This window comes from Macrobrachium nipponense, chromosome 12 (assembly GCF_015104395.2).
Source record: "Macrobrachium nipponense isolate FS-2020 chromosome 12, ASM1510439v2, whole genome shotgun sequence".
Taxonomy (NCBI): Eukaryota; Metazoa; Arthropoda; class Malacostraca; order Decapoda; family Palaemonidae; genus Macrobrachium; species Macrobrachium nipponense.
The window spans coordinates 75,623,125-75,643,486 of NC_087205.1; the positions used below are offsets into that span (position 1 = coordinate 75,623,125).

General features: G+C 35.2%; 1 protein-coding gene and 1 long non-coding RNA gene across 3 annotated transcripts in view; both read left to right on the top strand.

Annotated features, from left to right (window-relative positions):
* The window catches only part of LOC135224606 (uncharacterized), a 477,388-nt gene extending 470,720 nt beyond the window's left edge, over positions 1-6,668 (top strand). Inside the window, exons 5-7 of one of the 2 annotated variants that reach the window (XM_064263767.1) lie at positions 133-319; positions 4,431-4,606; positions 5,905-6,668. In XM_064263767.1, the coding sequence (XP_064119837.1) occupies positions 133-319; positions 4,431-4,561 (318 nt within the window). In that variant the 3' untranslated portion in view covers positions 4,562-4,606; positions 5,905-6,668. The remainder of the gene's footprint in view (positions 1-132; positions 320-4,430; positions 4,607-5,904) is intronic. The other variant, XM_064263768.1, reaches the window with a different exon arrangement.
* A 2,900-nt stretch (positions 6,669-9,568) lies between these two features.
* Positions 9,569-20,362, top strand: part of LOC135225025 (uncharacterized) — a 329,201-nt gene continuing 318,407 nt past the window's right edge. Inside the window, exons 1-2 of the long non-coding RNA XR_010316881.1 lie at positions 9,569-9,980; positions 16,605-16,658. This is a non-coding gene — a long non-coding RNA (uncharacterized LOC135225025). The remainder of the gene's footprint in view (positions 9,981-16,604; positions 16,659-20,362) is intronic.

Sequence of the window (20,362 nt, forward strand, 5' to 3'; positions counted from 1 at the left end):
TATATACATATGTGTATATATACATATATGTATATATATACATATATATAGAGGGACAGATAGATAATTTGATGCTTGTTTAACGATATAAAACTTAGCCTAAAACATCTATCAATAAAATCTCTTCGGCAGAAATTCGTGTCCAGGTCCAGCGCACACACAATGGGCCTGAGGTTCCAAGCTAGGAGCGAGTACTTCCATCGCGGCATGATCCTTGTCTCCTGCACCTCGCACTTCGGCAGCAGTCACGAAAGAACGACCACGAAAGAGCTCAGGAGTCCGAACTACTTGACTGCTCAGGAATATCACTACAATGCAGGTACTTTCAGGAAATATGAAGATGAGGTGAACGGCCAAACGCTGGAACCTGTGAGGTCATTAGCGCTGACTAACAAACTGAGAGTAAAGGAGGTTTTAAAGGTACAACAGGAGGGAAATCTCTCAACTGCACTAAGCAACAATTATTAGGAGAGGGTGAAAAGTTAGATGGAAGTAAGAGAATGTGTGGGAAAGTACAGTAAAAGGAATGACAGGGGTTGCAGTTAGGGGGGCGAAGGAACAATACGAAGAACCTTAAGTGAAGCCTATACATTGCACAACCCACCTACGGGGTGGTACTTACTGGTGATTTTCACTTAGTATTTAATTGTTCAAAAACATATCACTGCAGCGGGGTTCCTTATCACTGTTTGAAAGAGATATACCACAATGATGCGGGTGGGTGGTTACTGACTACTGAGAGGATTATCGCTACAACGCAACACTCATCAGTGTATGATAAGACTTTTACTACGATGCAGGTAATTTTCGTCTATTGAGATGATGTCACCACCTTACAGGCAATAGCCTAATTAGGACTTAATGGGATTCACCAAAAGCCAGGAAGTTATCAGTGGTAGACGAGAATGATCAGAATGTTATAAAAAATATTCCTGCAATTTAGGCAGTTATCGGCGAATGAGATGAATGGAAGAATATTCGAGAGACTATCTCTGCTAACCAGGGAATAGTCAGTCAGAAATCAGTGACTCAAAGTTCTTCATGGGAATTTAATAAGCTTCCAAGTAGTCATTAGTGCTTGAGAGGAATTTCACTTCATTTTCGTTGTTGGGGGTTACTGATGCGTGAATGATTAAAGACACCTTTGCAAACGGAACACCAAATAAATGCTTTACCATTGTGTTGTAAAAACATAATTAGCCCTTTGTTTTACAGAAATGATTTACCTTTGTTGTTTAAACAGTAAGTTGGTTTTGAAGTTTAAAGATATGTTGTCTTAATTTTTTAAGTCATAGGGTACATCTATCTTCTGGATTATAAAAATTTGGTGTTTTCCTTTAAAGAATGCTCATCATTTTTTTAGTAATAGAACATGTAAAGTTTTTCAGGAATATATTTCTTTTTGTATTTCAGAGGATTAATTACCCAAAAGAAGTAGTGAAACTAATTGCTGCTATTATATTCAGCACACAATTCCGTATAATTTCGGTGTATAAATCCACAGAACTGTATGAGATGGGGATTTTCCAGACTCGTGCGTGAATTAAAGGGATTGGCAGGCTTCTTTGAAGATGGTATGCAGGTGTTAACAAGCTCTTACTGACTGACGACAAATGATTTCGATATATGCATATGTATACGTATATACATATATATGTAGTATATACATATATCGATACATAAATACATACATATACATACATATATATATATATATATATATATATATATATATATATATATATATATATATATATATATATATATATATATATATCACTTCAGGAAAGCCAAGGACACATGGATGTTTTTAAAAAGAAGATTTATTGATTAAGAAACGTTTCGCACATGACTATGTGCATCATCAGTCTGAAAAATGACAAAATAATAACATTAAAAATACTAAAAATACACAGGATTCTTAAAATGACAATTAGAATACATTAAAAGATAAAAAAATAGGAAGCAAGATAAAAACAACTGCTGTTACACCAACCTTCAGGTACAACGGAAGACGATAGAATGACCAAAGAAGGAACACCAACCTCCAAAGACGACTATGCCAGATAGTTGAGCAGAAGAGCAACCACCGTTTAATGATGGAACGAGTCTTTTTATATATAATGACTCTAAGGTAGTCAGATAATCTGCATCCTTAGAATACCCTAATATGGAAAAGTGCTGCTTCTTGACCTCAATTTTACAATTGATAGCATGATTTTTTATATTTGAATGTTCTGGTCTGCTCAATCTTTGCCCCTAAGTGACTGCAATAACGCATCTGCAGCAACCTTTTCGTTGATCTAATATAAGTACCACGACATCCTGGGCATGTAAACTTATAGACCACACTGGATCTCATGAAGGGCTGCAGATGGTCCTTGAAGCCAAACAAGGAGCCAATTTTACTGGGATTATATGATATCAATTTTAAATTAATGCACGGTATTTCAGTTTCAATAATTTGCTTCTGTGAAAATTTGAAGTTAAAAATATAAGGGATTGAAGCACACATAAGTTTTTTCGGAACATTAAAAACCGGTGTGGCAGGATGAAAATAATTGGTTAAAAGTTTGCTGGCTATTCTAAAAACTAGATCCTTAGGAAACGAATTTTGATGAAAGAAAGTAGTTAAAAATTCAATCTCCTTATGAAATATGGCCAAACTGTACGAGTATCTAAGAGCCCTATACAGTATATATGGTATTTAATTTAAAACTGGTTTGACAAGCACTGTAGAAATTATTTGCAAGGCCTGTATAGGTTTTCTTTCTGTAAACGGCAGTAGTAAAAACAGAACTAACTCTCGTGATCAAAACATCTAAAACCGGTAAGCAATTATCTTTCTCCAATTCCATAGTAAAATTAATGTTACGGTGTTGCTGATTAAGAAAATCTAAAAACTGAGTGGCCTGCCACTGATACTTAAAAAGAACAAAGGTATCGTCTACATACCTTCTGTAAAACAATGGTTTAAAAGACGACGGACAACAATCTAAAAAATTTCCCTCTAAAAAAAACATTAAAAAAATTTGCAAATAAAGGTCCTAATGAAGAACCTATAGCAACACCATCTACCTGAGAGTATGATTTTTTATTAAAAATAAACATAGAATTTTGCACAGTGAGTTCTAGAAGTTATTTAAAAAGAGACGTAGTAAAACCATGAAATGTAAAATTGCCATCTGGGAAAACCTTGTTTAAAATAATCTCTTTAAGGGAACATTCGTAAATAAAGACTTATCATCAAAGCTTCACATATATAGGTCACCATACTGACTAATGATTTGGCTTTGAAATTCATAACCATTCTTTAAAATACAATGACTAGAAGTATACTCGATAAGGAGAGAAGCCAAAAATTTCGAAATGGAAAAGAAGGGCTATTATACGCTGGTGTTCCTTCTTTGGTCATTCTATCTACTTCCGTTGTACCTGAAGGTGGGTGTAACAGCAGTTGTTTTTACCTTGCTTCATTTTTTTGGATCTTTTAATGTATTCCAATTGCCATTTTAAGAATCCTGTGTATTGTTAGTATTTTTAATGTTATTATTTTGTCATTTTTAAGACTGATGATGCACATAGTCATGTGCGAAACGTTTCTTAATCAATAAATCTTTTTAAAAACATCCATGTGTCTTCGGCTTTCCTGAAGTGATGTTTGAGGATCATACTGCAGTTAGTATATATATATATATATATATTATATATATATATATATATATATATATATTATCAAGCCGCTAATGTCGTTTAATATCCAATGCACTATAATTTAGGAATAACTTACAGCCATGTGGAAATATAATTATTAGGTGCCTCGTCCCTGGCAGGATTCGAACAGTTACCTGTTTTATAAACTTCGATAAACGCGACTTCAGCCACCTGTTGTGTGTAAAAGTGACCCAAAGTTTATATACATATATATATATATATATATATATATATACATAAAAATTTTCATCACTTATACACACTATTCACACCAATAAATATTAAGTGTATATTGGTGTGTTGCTATATGTTAAAAAACTGTGCATGATGAATATAATTTGTATGGATACAAGCGTTCAATATATAATATTATATATATATATATATATATATTATATATATATATATATATATATATATAATATATATAATATATATGTGTGTGTGTGTGTTTGTACGCTTCTTTTTCTTATCGATTAATTAATCCCTGTAATCTATTCAAGAGCGCAAACGTGTCATTTCCAGCTGAGCTGAGTTGAGAATAATGCTGTATTTGCAGATTAAGAAATACTTTTTTCACATTATGAAATAAGACTCTCCAGTAATTCCGCTGATTTTTCCCTCGGTTGCTACTAGAATGCGTTTATGGAAATGGTAGTAAAAATACACATTTATTTCATAAATCTGTTTATTTTTTAAAATTCCTGTTTCTAAAGGTATTTTGCTTGAATATGCCGCCGATAATGTTGGGAGGAAGTTACATTATCAACTGTGTCTGAGAGCACCTTTGCGCGCTACCAAGACATCTAAAGGAAGGATGAACGGAATCTTTAGAAAATGGGTGTAGAACACTCATTACCAGTCTTCAGGTGCCAATATCTTCTCTAAAAATGTAGGGATTCATGTTGATCCAATCTAACCAGTTTTTATGGGGTTGTCAAAGGGATAGGATTTGGCCTTGGCCGAGTTCATTTATTTTTTATTTATATCTGTCAGTTTTTCAGCTATTGGTATATATTATGACTATAAAAGATACTAACACATCACTGCAAATCCTTTTTGATACTAGATTAACCAATGGCCCAGTAACGTGTATTTATACCTCTTGTGACTTACAATGGTGCCATTTATTCCCATAATTTGTTCAGGCAAAGGTTTTAAGACGTTCCAGATTTTGTGATTACGTAATGTATAGCCAATAGCTTTCCACTGCACTCGTTGCTTTCTTGGATACAAGTAAAGATAAGGCACTGTGCTTTTCACTTTGCAAGTGCATTCATAATACTGTGCAAAAACTAATATATGAAGACATTTATTTTGTAGAAATGTCTATTTAATTAAACCCTATAAGACAGTATAAAAAAAATCTTCCTTCTATCTTGCAAGTAAACCCTCAAATACTCTTTAAAACCGAATTGATTTTACGTAGGGCAATATTTTACACCAAAAGGGAATTAAACACGCACTGCTCTTACTTAATTTTTTCTGGCAGCATGTTATTCCCAAGGCAAACTGAATTGGATATTAAGGAGTATATGTGATTAATATTTGGAAGTACACTGTTCAGTTAATTACATAAATGCTGTAAACCTAGAACTCAGCTATCATGCTGGAGATGGTCTGATTTCGATGCAAACCCTGACTCTTTACAGAATATGTAAAGCAGACTCAAAGACAACTCCTGGTGCACATGATCATAATAAAGGCTCACCTCATATCCTAAAAATCTCACCTTTTCACCTGAAGAATATTCAAATGAAGTACGGGCTGCTCTATGAGTAAGAGCCCGTACTGGCATAAGGCCAGCTTAATCTTTAACAACAACAACAATGGTGGTTAAGCGGATAATTCAAAAGACACAGATTGTAAACCTGGCCAGTGTAGATGCGCTGATATACTGTATATAAGTCCTCTTTTAAGTTATTCCCAAGTTAAGTGAATTCATTATTAAGTGGTATTTGTGGCTGTTAATACCTGAGATATATATATATATATATATATATATATATATATATATATATATATCGGCATGTGTGAGTATGAATATGTGCGAGTTCAAGGGTAGGAGTGTACGTGCTCATCTCATTCTTTCTCAGCAAAACGAGTTTTAAAGTGTCTTTAGGTCTAGCATACTTGATCCTCACAGCAGTCGCTTATAAAAACAATCCCTTTCCGTTGTCTGTGTTTCAGGTGCAAGGAGTGCTTTGTCCGCTGCGGCAGCCATGTCAGTGATCGGAGCCTCTGCAATGTCTCGGTCGACGCTTCTCTTTGTGTAACACTTGAACTTTTTGGCTGATGTATATGTGTAAATAAATGTTTTGGATGTAGAGAGTTCTGTATTTTTTTGGACTACGTAGATCGTAAGCTTCGTGTTTTCTTCTATTGGAGAGTAGAGTTATTGCAATTTACGTGAGAGGTATACAGTCACTGAGTTGTCTATGAATCTCTAATTCATTTTTTTACAATATCAAATCCTTGTTTCCTATCATAGTCTTAAGAGTTTTCCAAAAGAAAAGGTCTCTGATCTACAAGAGGTTTTGAAAAGTAGAGCCAGAATTTTTGCTATAACCCTAGAAACAAAAAAACCATTGAAACTTTGCTCAAGGAATTGTTACTAAGTCATACCAAGATAAACGTAAGTTTTATTTGACGGAATAATGAGATTTAAAGACTACAGACACCGATACTGGAATAATGCATATCTCTGATTCAGTCTGTATTTGTAACAAATATATAGTCTTATGTATGAGTTCACTTTCACTATGGTAATATCACCACAACAGTACTCCATGACATTATGTTTTCGGAGAATAAAGATAAAATGTGTATAAGTAACTGACAAAAAGAGGCCACGAAAGGCATCACAATATCACGCTTTTTACCACTGTAACTTCTATTAAAGCAACAAGCTATGTGTAAATACTGATACTGAATAAACGGAAATTACTTCGAAACCTGTGTTCAATATCCTCTGTAAAATCATGAATCTTAAATTCTGCTTCCTTTGAGAGTTTCATGAGTGTCATGTATATTTCAGGAAAATAATGACAGAATCTGGTTACATTTGCGTTCAGGTAAGTTCAAATGTGTACAGATCTACTACTTGCTTGCGCCGTGTTGCAAGTACCCTGCAGTCTAAGAGGATCAAATCATTACAAAACATGTATAAAACACAAAGGTATAGGCTGTGTTCACAAAGGCGGCGATTCGGCAGGAGCGGGCTCAAGTTTGAAGTGAATATGCAAGGATTCCAGCGAAACCGCTCGCACACTCGGCTGGATCTTCTTGCATGATTCGAGCTGAAGTTGTAAAGTTAATTCTCGCTACTTCCAGCACACGTAAATATATACCACAAAAGTGCTGGCTATTCAAATAACCCTATATATATATATATATATATATATATTATATATATATATATATATATATATATATATAATATATTCTCCTGGTCACTTTTTACCAGATACATTTGCAATTGTAATAGCCACATGTCCTCTTAACTTCTTGAATTCTTTCCTCTTTTTTGGATACGCTTGTTACTACAAAGCCTGAAGATTCAAGCTCAAAGAAATTGTGATGTCCGGTACGGGAAACGAACCCGGGCACCATAATCACAAAGAGGTCACGTTGCCGACCTAACCACCTGAAGGATTTGTAGTGACAAGCGTATCCAAAACAAGAAGAAAGAATTCAAGAAGTCAAGAGGGCATTGTGGCTATTGCAATTCTGCAATATATATATATATATATATATATATATATATATATATATATATATTTATATCAATACATATATAAGGGTTGTTTGAATAGCCACCACTTTCATTGTTTACATTTTTATGGTGGGAGTCGCAAGAATTGATGATTTCAGCAAGAAATATATAATATATATATATATATATATATATATAATATATATATATATATATATTATATATATATTACATGAAATGCATACATACACATATAAGTCAATATGTCTTATTGGCCTAAGGTAATTATATGGCTTGTGCCTGCAAAAAGGGCTGCTGGCAATCTTGATCGATTAACTGAAGGTCACGGAAAGTGTGCATTGAAATGTTGCTTTCTGAAATTCACTAAGTCAACCAGTCATCCTATAGGGTCCTTCTTTCGACAAACATTTGTAGATCCTAAATTGTTCTGCACTGAATATTTATTGAAATCAAAACTTGGGTTCCAGATATGGTATATTAGGGAAAAAAGTAATAGGCCTATGTAGAACAAAAAGGCAGCCAACCCGGTATTTATATGGGTTAGAGTTCACAGGATAAAGTAAGTGGCTCCTACCCATCAAGCCTAATTATTATAACATGTTCACAGAACCCAATAAACTCATTAAATGACTCATAACAAGTAGTTACTTTCTATACAGCGTGTAAAGCAAGTCTTGAGTGATGGAAGCAGAGTCGGTGAAAATGACGGGTTAAATATAAAGGCATTTTCTTTTTCAAATCTGGTTTTATGACCTGTACCTAGCTCTTTCGGGCAAGAGCAGAAAAAAAAAAAAAAAAAAAAAAAAAAAAAAAAAAAAGTCTATTTAGTAGGTCTATGGAAATTACTGATTCATATACGTACATATTGATCAATAGGTCTAGCGTTTAACCTTCAAGAAATGTTGGAAAATTAAAGGAAAATTTCAGGTAGATACAGTTTTATAACAAAATCGTGCACAATAATTATAACAATTAACGATCATGGAGTAAAATATAAATTCTGTAGTTAGACACGAGTATATCCTTAGAGTAAATAATCACGATATTACGTAAAAGCGTTTAAACAACCTAAGCTCTCACGCTACTGGTTTTAACTGCTGCAAGTTCAAGCATACACTTTACATGCCATTTATACTTCCAGGCTCCCACGCTTCTGGCTTTAACTACTACAAGTTCAACCATGCCCCTCACAACCCGTTTATACTTTATATAAGGTCTTTGGTTCAGGTATGTATAACAGAACTAACTCCCTCAGCTTCTTACACTGTTAGCTTCAGCACCCCTGGCCAGGGGCCCAACGCCTGGTCATTTACCTCCTGTTAATTTTGTTCAAATTTCAAACTTGACTCAAACTGGTATTACTCACTCATTCTGATAGCTTCTCAATTGTGGCTGCAACCTATTTCCCGGCCTCCTTGAAACCTTAAGGCTCCGTCCACACGAACGTGTCACACATATATTGTGGTCAATTACGATCGATATCCGAAGTTCACAATCGCAGAGAGAGATTGTTTACTTTGGCAAGCAGGAAATCTCGCCTCTTAGACAGTGTTGCCAACTGTGGGGAAGCTTACCTAATTTTGAGCAATAGCATGTTGTTGGAATAGGAGTTTGGTTGAAAAAAAGATTTTATAAAAAAAGTTAATATTGTTTCTATAACAACATGAACTTCATTCGTGTTTATCTAAAAAAATCCTATTGTTTTTGCATGATGTAATACGAAGGACATTCGTTCAAAGCTACGTTAGGTAAATAAAATGAGAGCTTGTATTCTTTCTGTGTTTTACAACCTACTATTTGTGTTGTCTTTTAACTGTATTTGAATAAAAACGAAATTTAAACATATTTTTCAGACTGGATATTATACAATAATATGCATCTCATTCTCATAAAATTATTCTAAAAGACATATTTAGGTTGTACTGCTTTTTTTTTTTTTTTTTTTTTTAGTATTATATAAAGGATCGATAATACATTGCAGTGTTGTCTCGATCTAACAGGCAGAAACCTAATGAAATGAGAACTTTTACAAAGGTTTATGGGTAAATTTTAACATGATTTTAGGAGAATTTTGGACCACGTCACCTGGCAATACTGCAATTGTCTCCGTCCCTTACTCCCAGTATCGTTATGTTGCTAAGGAAGTTCGATGGTGTACTGAGTGCGCGGAAACAGAGCTTATCAGTAAGCGTTAACGGAAATGCTAAGTGAGACCCAATTCCCTGTAATGTCAGTGCGCAAGTGCAAAAAAGAAAGGAAATTGCGGTCGAAGACTGACACTGGTTACTGAAGAGAAGGGAGATGGTAGCAACGGTTGGATTTGTAAGCTAGTTTTTTTAGAAATTAAAGTCATTTTCACAGCTAGGCCTACGTTTAAACTTGGGCATGATGTTTATCATCAAATAGTTTAAATGGCCCGACTCCAGGTGCACGACTTGCGGCAGGCTAGCCAGTTTAAAGGCTGATTCACATTGCGTCTAAATCACTAGGTTGAAATAACGAAATGCTACGCCGCATATGTTTAGCCACTGTAAGTAAATTGTAAGTAATTTTATTGTACTTTGAAAGCAATTACTGTGTATTTTTTTCATGTTAGGCTAGTAGCAAGAAAATGTAGCTTGGACAAACTTAGGCTACGCCTAGGACTGTAAACCCTCTCATTTGGGTTTTATCAGTTTCCAACCGGTCGGCAACCCAACAATGACACCTCCATAGATGTGTACCTAGTTCGCTATGAGAGGGGTTCAAAGCAACCCCATCATTAAATTCGCCAATTAATAGTTTCCGAGATACGATATTTTATCAAAATTACCTGAATTCTGTCATGTGGATCGATGGGCCGTGGTGTTTTGTCAACAAACCCAGCCGATGTGGATCATGGATGCCACGAACTTCCACACACACCAAATATTTCTCACGCTCGTTTTAGCCATACAAATAAAAGCCCGTGGAATGTTTAGTTGATACTTATTAATTATTAGTTAATCAGTAATATGAATTAGGTAATAAATATGTTTTATTAGCAAAATTTAGAAGGCAGCAATAGGCCTAGATTTTTGTGTGTTTTGTTCATTGATTTTTCGGGAAATGCTGTTGTTAACGCCTTAAAAAAAAGTCGAAAACTACGCATTTCCAAAAACAATAATGGTATGTAACATGCAAAGGGCATCAAACAAGCCAGAAAAATATCGCGTGTAGTCTGAGAGGCATCAGGGAGTAAATATTATGAATTTGCCCTGATCTGTTCGTCTTATTTTATTTTTTATAATCCTTTTCCAATCACAAGATCAGTCTCAATATATGGGGTAAACAATCACGGACGATCCATCGTCATCACGCTGGCCGGGTCTTATTCACTCGATGTTTAATTGGTGAAACAAGAATACAATTACAACTTTAAGCATACCATTCAAAAAATTGAAGTTTCGTCAACATAATGTGATATATGAAAGCCCAATACGAACTAAAATAAGCATGTGACGCTCTTCGTAAAATATGTTTTCAAGGCAGTTTTGAAATCCAATATGGCGGCTATCGTCAGGCTGGCCTGTCTAATCACGGACAATCCACCATCCTTCCCAGCACTCATTTGAACAATGTTAGCGTACATATGAATCGTTTATTGATCTTACTCAAGATTGCAGTTGTATTCAGCACAATGAAACAACATTTTGTTGCCTATATTAGCGAAAGTATGAAACCTTTTATTCCCGGGGTTGAACTGAACTCATTTTTACCTTGTAATCGGTGGTTTTATCCTTACTGCCATCACAACTGAAACTCCACAGTGCTTATTTGATTGTAATTAAACACATTTTTGTCTTGATTCATTCCACATTGCACTTGAACCACGTTACTGTTCCTGGTTCCTAAGTACTCACTCCGCAAACACAGTTACGAGCAGCAGACGACAACACTGAATATGAGGTGCAAGGCTTTATTCCCTTAATTGTTTACTTTACTCATTATTTAGTTTAACTTTACTTCAAATTGTTTATTTAATTCATGTCTATTATCTCTTTTGCAACCAAATTAACCTTGAAAAAAGACGACGCGAGGAAAAATGACTCATTGTTGCCAATCTAGTGCAGAGTCAAAGTAATAGGGTCTGCCTAACTCGGCAGTGGGGGCGGAGCTAATACTGTGACGTCAGAAGAGTAACACTGCCCGTGCTCCTCCATTGGATTACTTAAAGAAGCTTTAGTTTTTATACATTTAATCCATACTGCATGCATTTTTTTTTATAAAATCTGATAAAACCTGTATAGAGGTCACATGCTTGATGTTTTTTAATAACCATTCAAAGTATATAGGGGCTGCTTAACTCGGCAGTGGGGGCGGAGCTAATACTGTGACGTCACAAGAGTAACACGCACTTGTTTCTCCACTGAATTACTTAAAGAACCCTTAGTTTTTATACATTTAATCCATATCGCATAGTGTTTTTCATAAAATCTTGATGATGAAATCTTTAGAGGTCACATGTTTGATTTTTTTAATACCCATTCTCTCATTTAGTCACCAAACCTTGTTTTATTGCACAAAATATACCAGTTTGAACACACATAGCTACTCCAGCTTTCTTCATATGTTTATTCTTTACTTATTTATTTACTTACCTATATACTGGTTTCCTGTATTCTCTTCAAGTTTGTTTCTTTTAACATGACAACTCTCTCTCTCTCTCTCTCTCTCTCTCTCTCTCTCTCTCTCTCTCTCTCTCTCTCTCTCTCTCTCTCTCTCTCTCTCTCTCTCTCTCAGGTAGTAATATTATCAAGATTTTAAATAATTCTTAAGAAATGTATTTAGTTCTGTCACTGTGTTCATACCTCACTTTGAAAAGCAAATTTTTTTATGATAAAGGTTAGAATGATATATTAATTATATTTTCCAAATATTATTGTGAATACTTATTGTTATGCAATAAATACAAAGAAAATGTGGATACAGGCAGTGTCAAAAATGGCAGTTGCATTTGCACGACTTGGCTACAAAAATAAAACAATATCAAAAGTATAACAATTGCATCATATACGATATAAGGTATCAAAGGTATAAATGATGAAGAAAATGAGACAGGGAACACATTTCCAGCAAATTTCTCATTAGCACTTCATATCACATAAATATACTTCCGAACACATAATTTTGCATATAAAACAAACTGTATACATAAAGGTATTAATTATGCATGCCTCAAACGATTATAATATTTCCGAAAAGAGTACAAAAAGTTATTCGTCAGTCTGACTGGATGTATCTGATGACGTTTCACAAGGGGCGGGGCTAGATTTCAGATCTCTCACGAACACTTAATTTTTTATAATTTTTGCGTGCGTAGATAATATTTTCTGTGTGCGATTATGGGGTTGAAAATAATTGTAATTGTAATGTGTCATATACCAATTGAAAGGGCATTCTTTGTACTTTTACATGGTATATGGCAAAACGTGATAAGATGAAAAATCATGTAAAAAAATGTGGTAAATATTTACATAAAATTTAAAAAATTTAGTCCGCCTTTGACTTAGAATTTCTCGAAAATTTCTGAGAACACCTATCAATTTTATTTATGCATTATATAGTAAATTTTATCAGCTTTCTAATCAATTTTTCAGTTTCTTTCTATCATCATCCCTTAGTTAGATACGCTACGAAACGTGAATGACGGATGAAGTAATTGCACATTTTTGTGTGCGTAGATAATTTTTCTGTGCGCGCTTGTGGGTTTGAAAGTAATCGTAATTGTAATGTGCTATATATCATTTGAAAGAGCATTCTTTGTACTTTAACGTAGTATACGGCAACATGCAATAAAAGGAAAATTTATATAAAAAAACGCCATCGCAAAAATAGTTATATGAAAATGTTATCGTAAATATAGTTTCATAAAGATATGGTCCTTATGTAACTGATGAAGTTTCACAAGGGGCGGGGATAGGTTTTAGTACCGCCTCGTGAGCAGACCCTGTATATTTGGACCCTGAACTAGTGGACGTCACACATACGCCGATGCATTTACAAACTGTTTCCATGAATTCTAGTTGTCATAGTAATGCAGTAGTGATAAAATTGCTGTAATATGTATATATACTACAAAAAGATACGCTAATTTCACTTATTTCCCTGGTTTTGTTTAAGTCTTAGACCCAGTTTGGAGAGTAAACACATACCAATTGACAACACTGATAAACAATTGAAGAGCGCAAAACGCCGCAAAGAATGCCGTGTTAAGAGTTCAGGTGTACGATTGTTGTGATGAAAGTGCCCCAGCGTTTATGGGTACAAGTGGTGTGCGGATTTAGCACAGAAAATGGGAAGTTTATTGACACAAGCGACTCCGCAAACATCGAGATGGCGTTAATCCTCTAAATATTTCGAGTTGTAAGTAAACATTTCGGAGGCGTTTTGGTGAAGTGTGCACTGCGTTGACCACCCTTTTCATTACCCTCTGTTTAAATCTTAAAATATGGCCTTAATTTCTAACTTTGGAGAAAATACTTACTTCGAAAGGAGAGGAAAGGTCTTTAGCTCCTTCTCTCACCAACAACTCGTGACTGATGACCATCTCCGGTGTCAGGACGGGTTAAAAGTACTTTTTCGGAGGGTGGCCAGCCGTGATAGTCGGTGAGTTGGGCCAGTCCACAAGGTGTAACTCTTCGGTAATATATAATGACTCATCTTATACGATCGACGATCCCATGGCTTTTAAATAAAGAAAAATGGGATAAAGATAGCAGGACGAAAAGTATTGGATACACCAAGTCCAAGTGAATAGATGAGATAGCGTTTTTTAAAAATGATTTTTATGTCAGCAATCTTTTAGCGGCACTGTTTCCTTCGAATAAGTAAAAAATACATTTTAAAGATAGCCATTACAGAATCTTTCTGTCCTGGAAACATATCCAAACTTAGGACAAAAATCGTTGTCGAGGTTAATGTTTTTTATGTGAACCGTCGGTTTACAGCGCAACGGACACGATGATACAAATCACATGTAGGTCACCAGCTACGAAAATACCTCATTAGATCAGCTTGTTGACCTAACGGCGTTGATGACACAAGATTCTGTCTCCTATGGGTCTGGATACGGCGTTTTGCCATCTACATAGCCCTGGAGTACGAATGCTTAAAGGTAAGGTAATTATAATGAAGTTTTGCCCGTTGTGTAATCGATGTAACTTAACATATCTGATATTGTGATTTATGCGGAGTAGCTATACTCAATAATTTACAAATATTTGGTAATTAATTTGTTATTGCAATAATCATATAGTTACAATAGTAATGGTAGTAGTAAAATTGAGAACAATGGTTATGACGATAGTAAAGTTAAGTCTAATGATAATGGCAAATTGGAAAGTTAAGGATAATAATAATGGTAAAATTCTTTATTTAACCCAATATAATCCAGTGTTTTTTTTTTTGTTTTCCTTAAGTATTTATATCACAATGATCACAGATATTCCCTAGACATTGCTTGTTGTGCAAATTATTATTATTTTTTTTTAGAAATATGTCACGAGAATGAAAACCGGCTAGTTAGTGCAGGACACGACCTAGGCAACGAATGCGACCGTTTTCTCCAAAACCCTTTAAATTTATAGCGGGAGAATTTGAAAAGGCTGGTTCTTGTTTCAACTTCAGATTCTACAATGAAAACTGTAAATAATGTTATGTCGATGTTTTACATGCTGCAGAAATGATCAACATAATAGATTTATGTAGAAATACAGAAACAGTTATTTATAACTGTAATTACCGATGTGAAAAAATATGCTAACCTTTTCATCGAGTTTACCAACGTCAGTACAAAGTCTGAGGATGTTAGTTTCCCAGTTGATCATAGAAACATCCTGATGACAGTTTAGCTGAACTTTCCTCATACGTCATTCTTCTAAAAACGCCATAGAAATGTTTAATAATCATTGGGCTCTAAGTGGAACATTAATTTTAAACAAGCACACAGACTGATGTGAGTGGAGGTGGCTGGCTGGCTGGGTCCGTGGGTGACATGCTGGACTATTTCCCATCATGCACTTTTCCCGCCAAGACGTTGCATGAGAAAACATACTGTCGGGTGTGCAATGAGTTTGATTATTTTACTGACGTTACATGTATACCAGATATGATTGGTTGTGTGAACAGGACCCATTCTCTACTGAAGTCTCCATTATTGATGGATATAAGCGTTCGAACTTCTAGTCTTTCGAACTTCTAGTCTTATTCGGGCTACGACTGTAAAAATATATCAGGACTTGATGTTAGTGCGAAAAAGTATGCTACCTTTTAACAGTATGACAAGAAACTTGAACGTTCGGTTCTCAAACGCATGCGCGGATCGAACCCATTATGCAACTTATGATACTATTGCGGAACAGTTGCACACACATGATTATTTTTTATTTAATGTATTTATTATTTTTTTTGGAATAGGGAGTAAGGAAGAGAGGTATAAGAGAGCTAGTTAATGCTCTGAAATATAATAAATAATAAACCACAGTGTTTTCTTCTTTTACATATTACTTTTCTGTATATCGGATAAGTACTCAATCTTCTCAGATTAAAAAAAAAAGTAGAAGCGATGAAAGATATAACCAGATATTGTCATGTTTTATAGATATTTACAGTTCAATTATAGGGCAAACTGTTTGTAAGATACACATTACAGAAGCCATATTTGAAATTAGCAACGCAAGGAAACTTCAGTGGTTTATGAAAGATTGCAGCAAACATATAGGTAAAATACTTCCAATATGTGGGAATATTACGCACGGTATGTTTCATTACGAAAAATAAAATAATCTAAACCTGTGTTTACATTATCTATTGACAGTGAATACATCAATATTTGCACAAAGCCGGTTGTGTATGGCAATTTTTTCAAACTTGCTCGTAGTGTATAGTGACTCAATATGTGTATGTGTACGTGAAAAGAATCGTTGCGTAACTCCCTTCGGGCAAGTAAACTTTGAGGAATACTTATACAGAAAATATACATATTTAAAACATTTTTTCTTCTTCTTCCTTATTCTCTGTTTATGTCAAGTGGCGCTCAATAACGAGGCTGGGATAATTATGTTCTTTATTATGAACTTTTGTTTTTTGGTTAGAAAAACTAGAGTTAATCCTTTTTCTTTTTCTTTCTCTCCAGAGCGGGCAATTTTTACCGTGATCCTTTGTTTGATGACCTACTCCAAAAACCGAGGTGAGTTTTCACTCAGAGTAAGAATATAACTATTTTATTTTCATTGCATATTTGTGCCAGAATTATGTCATGGAAGTGGTAATTTGTCTTTTGTTGTTTTTCCATTTTTGTTTTCGCTTTGCGTTCCATTATTGTTTCCGTTCACCTATCACTCGTTAGTCTGTTGTTCATCACCTCCATACATTCCCAGTTCTTTTATTCTTGGTATCTGTTCGCAAACTTGATCATGGCTTCTGTACTGCAAATCCGATCCCCGCCCTTCCCCTTCCCCCGTCCGACCTCCCCCTTCCCCCTTCCTTTTGTAACTAGTGTTGTAACCGCTTGACGATCTAGAGATAATTTGGCACGTGGCCACCATTTGATACTATTTAAATTCGTACCCCCTATCCTTCCCCTACCCTTTGTAACGTATTGTGTTAAATAAACTCTACAAGTTTATCATACCTCAGTTCATGCACTCTGTACCATAGAAATTTATTGAAAATGGTTATCTGTCTTATGATTGATAATTCTGTGTCAAGGTCTAGTTTTAGTTGGGGGTGGGGGTTGTTTAGGTTTAGTGGAGTTGTGTGTTTAGGTTTACTGGGGATGTGTTTAGGTTCAAAAGGGGGTGTGTTTAGGATTAGGGGCTTGTGTGCCTAGGTTTCAGTCAAGGGGGACCCGGTGTTTAGGTTTAGTGGGTGATAAATGGGACAGTCACCACAGTAATACCTGGATAAAAAGGGACAGCTGTGTGTTTACACATTTCGAAACATTGATAACTTTATGGTATAACAGCGTGGATAGAGAAATATTAGTAATGCTGGGTACACAATCATTCTCAAAATAATCTAGGCCATTTAGGAAAGTAATAATTGCTATCACGGTTTAATTGCATCTAGAAGACGAATAACTGTATTTATGCAATTCTTATTCGATGAGGATTGGTTACCCAGATATAGATAAAAGCTAAGTGGGTGTATGTTTGTAACATTCATTTATCTGTGCGATAATGTCCAGTGAACGAAGTTCGGAAATCATATGATTTTGTCATTCTATTAATGTTGTTTTATTCTAGCAAAAATAGTTTTAAGGACAGCAGTATATATATGAATGGCACCAGAGTTTACGATCATGTTTTTAAAGAGATAGATCGTAGTTTTTCTGTCAAATTGCTGCTAAAATTGGGATATTAACGAACAGGCGCATGCGTAGTTTTTCTGTCAAATTGCTGCTGAGATTTGAAATATTAACGAAAACGAGAGTGCATGTAATCCCTTAGCTTAACACCACGAGCATCAGTATCAACTTTTAACACAGGGAGATAACTCTACTGATAAACATTGTGTGGTTTTAGAGGTAACGGAGAGAGAGAGAGCAGCTGTTATGATTTTTAATGAGATCCGAAATAAATAAATAACTAATCGACCTTAACATCGACAACAAGCGTCCTCATTTTTTCTTCGCGTATGCAATGAAATGAGTCTTGGCTCTTTAGACGAGCGAACGTCTTAAATCATCTCTCCTCTGTTTAATATTATGAGATAAATCATCCCCTCCTGAGACGCCGAGATAATTAAATTACCCATTTATCACAATCTATTATCTGGAGCTAACGCTAACATCAAAGCTGGAAGCTACGGTCTGTGATGATGATGATGGTGACGGAGAAGGTGACGATGGTAATACTAATGTGACGATGGTGATGGAGGTGAAGATGATGATGATGATGATGGTGACGATGACATTGGGTTTTAATTTACGGATGCCAACTGTTTCATTGGATGATTTAGAGTAGCTCTCGAATGCAGTGTACGTCTGGTACTTTGTTTGGCAATAAAGTCGTTGATAACTGAATTCCTTTAAGATGTAATGGAAAAGACTTGAGATTATTCCCTTGGATTGATCGGCAACCTTTCGCGCGTTTCATACGCACTTACAGAAGTTTAACAAGAGGACATTTACTGGGTTATTTTGTTGCTGTATCCAAATATGAAATGAATAATAAAGTAAATTTTCGACCTATTTTCGTCCATTGGCTTAGAGACTAAGACGCATACATATAAGCATGTTATTTAGTTTATTTCTTTTAACAGTTTAAGTTTTAAGAGGTTTAATAACACGATCTTTTATTTTCGATCTACTTTTTATCACTGAAAATTTTAAACATCTAGAATCACAAAGACTGATGCTGTTTAAACTCCCATAGCACATGATGTAGAGCGATACCGCACGAACTGACTGACCAACGTTCAATCCCCGAACAATGTGCCCCTCTGGACCCCCCCCCCCCCCCCCTCTCTCTCTCTCTCTTCGTCTCTCTCTCTTCTCTCTCTCTCTGACTAGCAAAACTCTGGTAGACATTAGAGGTGCCTCACACTGAGGGACCTGGGCAAACCGAACAAGATGTAAGGTAAAGTAAGGTAAGGTCTCTCCACATGAGGTTAACGAAGGTTAAAAGCGATAAAAAGTGGTTTCAACGATAAATTATAGTATATGTTATACTAATAAAATTACGCTATATTTAACCTCTCACTTCAAGTGTCTTTTGGTCTTGCCGTTCCTCTAGCTACTTCATATTCATATTCGAAAACATCACCTTTGTGAAAATCAAATGAAATTTCAGTTGAAACAAAAGCTTTCTTCAAATTGTCTTTTATTTGTTACGGCTGCACGTCATACTCTTTCAGAAAGTTATACAGGTCATCATCCTTTTCAATCATTCTTTATTTTCAGTTTTGTTTAACCGTGGATGTTTCTTGGCGTAATAAAGAAAAAGATTTTCAGTCGATATTTCTACGTAACCATAATATTATCATTAGAATGCGAACTAAAATCTGATTGATGTGTTCCAGTAGTTTTTCAGGTCTGGATGTTCCTGGAAATTCAAGCGATTGGAATTAACACGAAATTCAGCATCCCAAAAATATATTTTCCGTGCTAGCTCTGTCTGCATTCTTCAGAGATTGCCTTCATATACGAGATGCCAATATGCTTTGCTTTAGTTACCATGCAGAAACTTGTAACTGACTATTTCGATAGATGTGGATAAAGCTGAGAAGATTATGACCGGTTCAATTTTACTCCAAACCTCCAGCGTGAAAAATAATTTGGTCCCGGACGACGCAATGCTACACAGACTACAATGACTATCATGTTATGCGCCACATCTCTGAGATTTGTATAAGACCGCAATATTCCTAGTCCATATCACACCATTTTTTATTCAGAGGAATCTACGTCTTTCGTAAAAGATATAAACTCAAAATTCCGTCAACACGAAGGCAATCTCTATCACTTTTTTTTTTCTCAGAAGACCCCTGCTTATTTAGTATAAAGCAAAACTTGAGTTCACAAGAACTTGCACCTCAATTTTTATCATTTATGTATGCTACCAAATCTGAAATTCTTTTTCGAGAAATTCTTTTTCGGTCGGATAAGAATGGAATTTCCCGAGTCCCATATAAGGTAGTAAATAATAATTCGTTTACGCCGTGAACTAAGTTTTGCATAAGCCATGAATATGAAAGTGTTCGTTCTCCCTCCAGTATCTTTGACGCGATCTCTCTACGCGCCATAATGTAAATTTTCTTTTCTTCTTTATATTTTCGACTAACATTTCCTCTTGTGTCCTTATGTATTCGACTAACATATCCTCTTATGTCCCTCGCCTATTTGTAACCTTTCACAGATAGGAAAACAGATTAACAGGAGAATCAAAACAA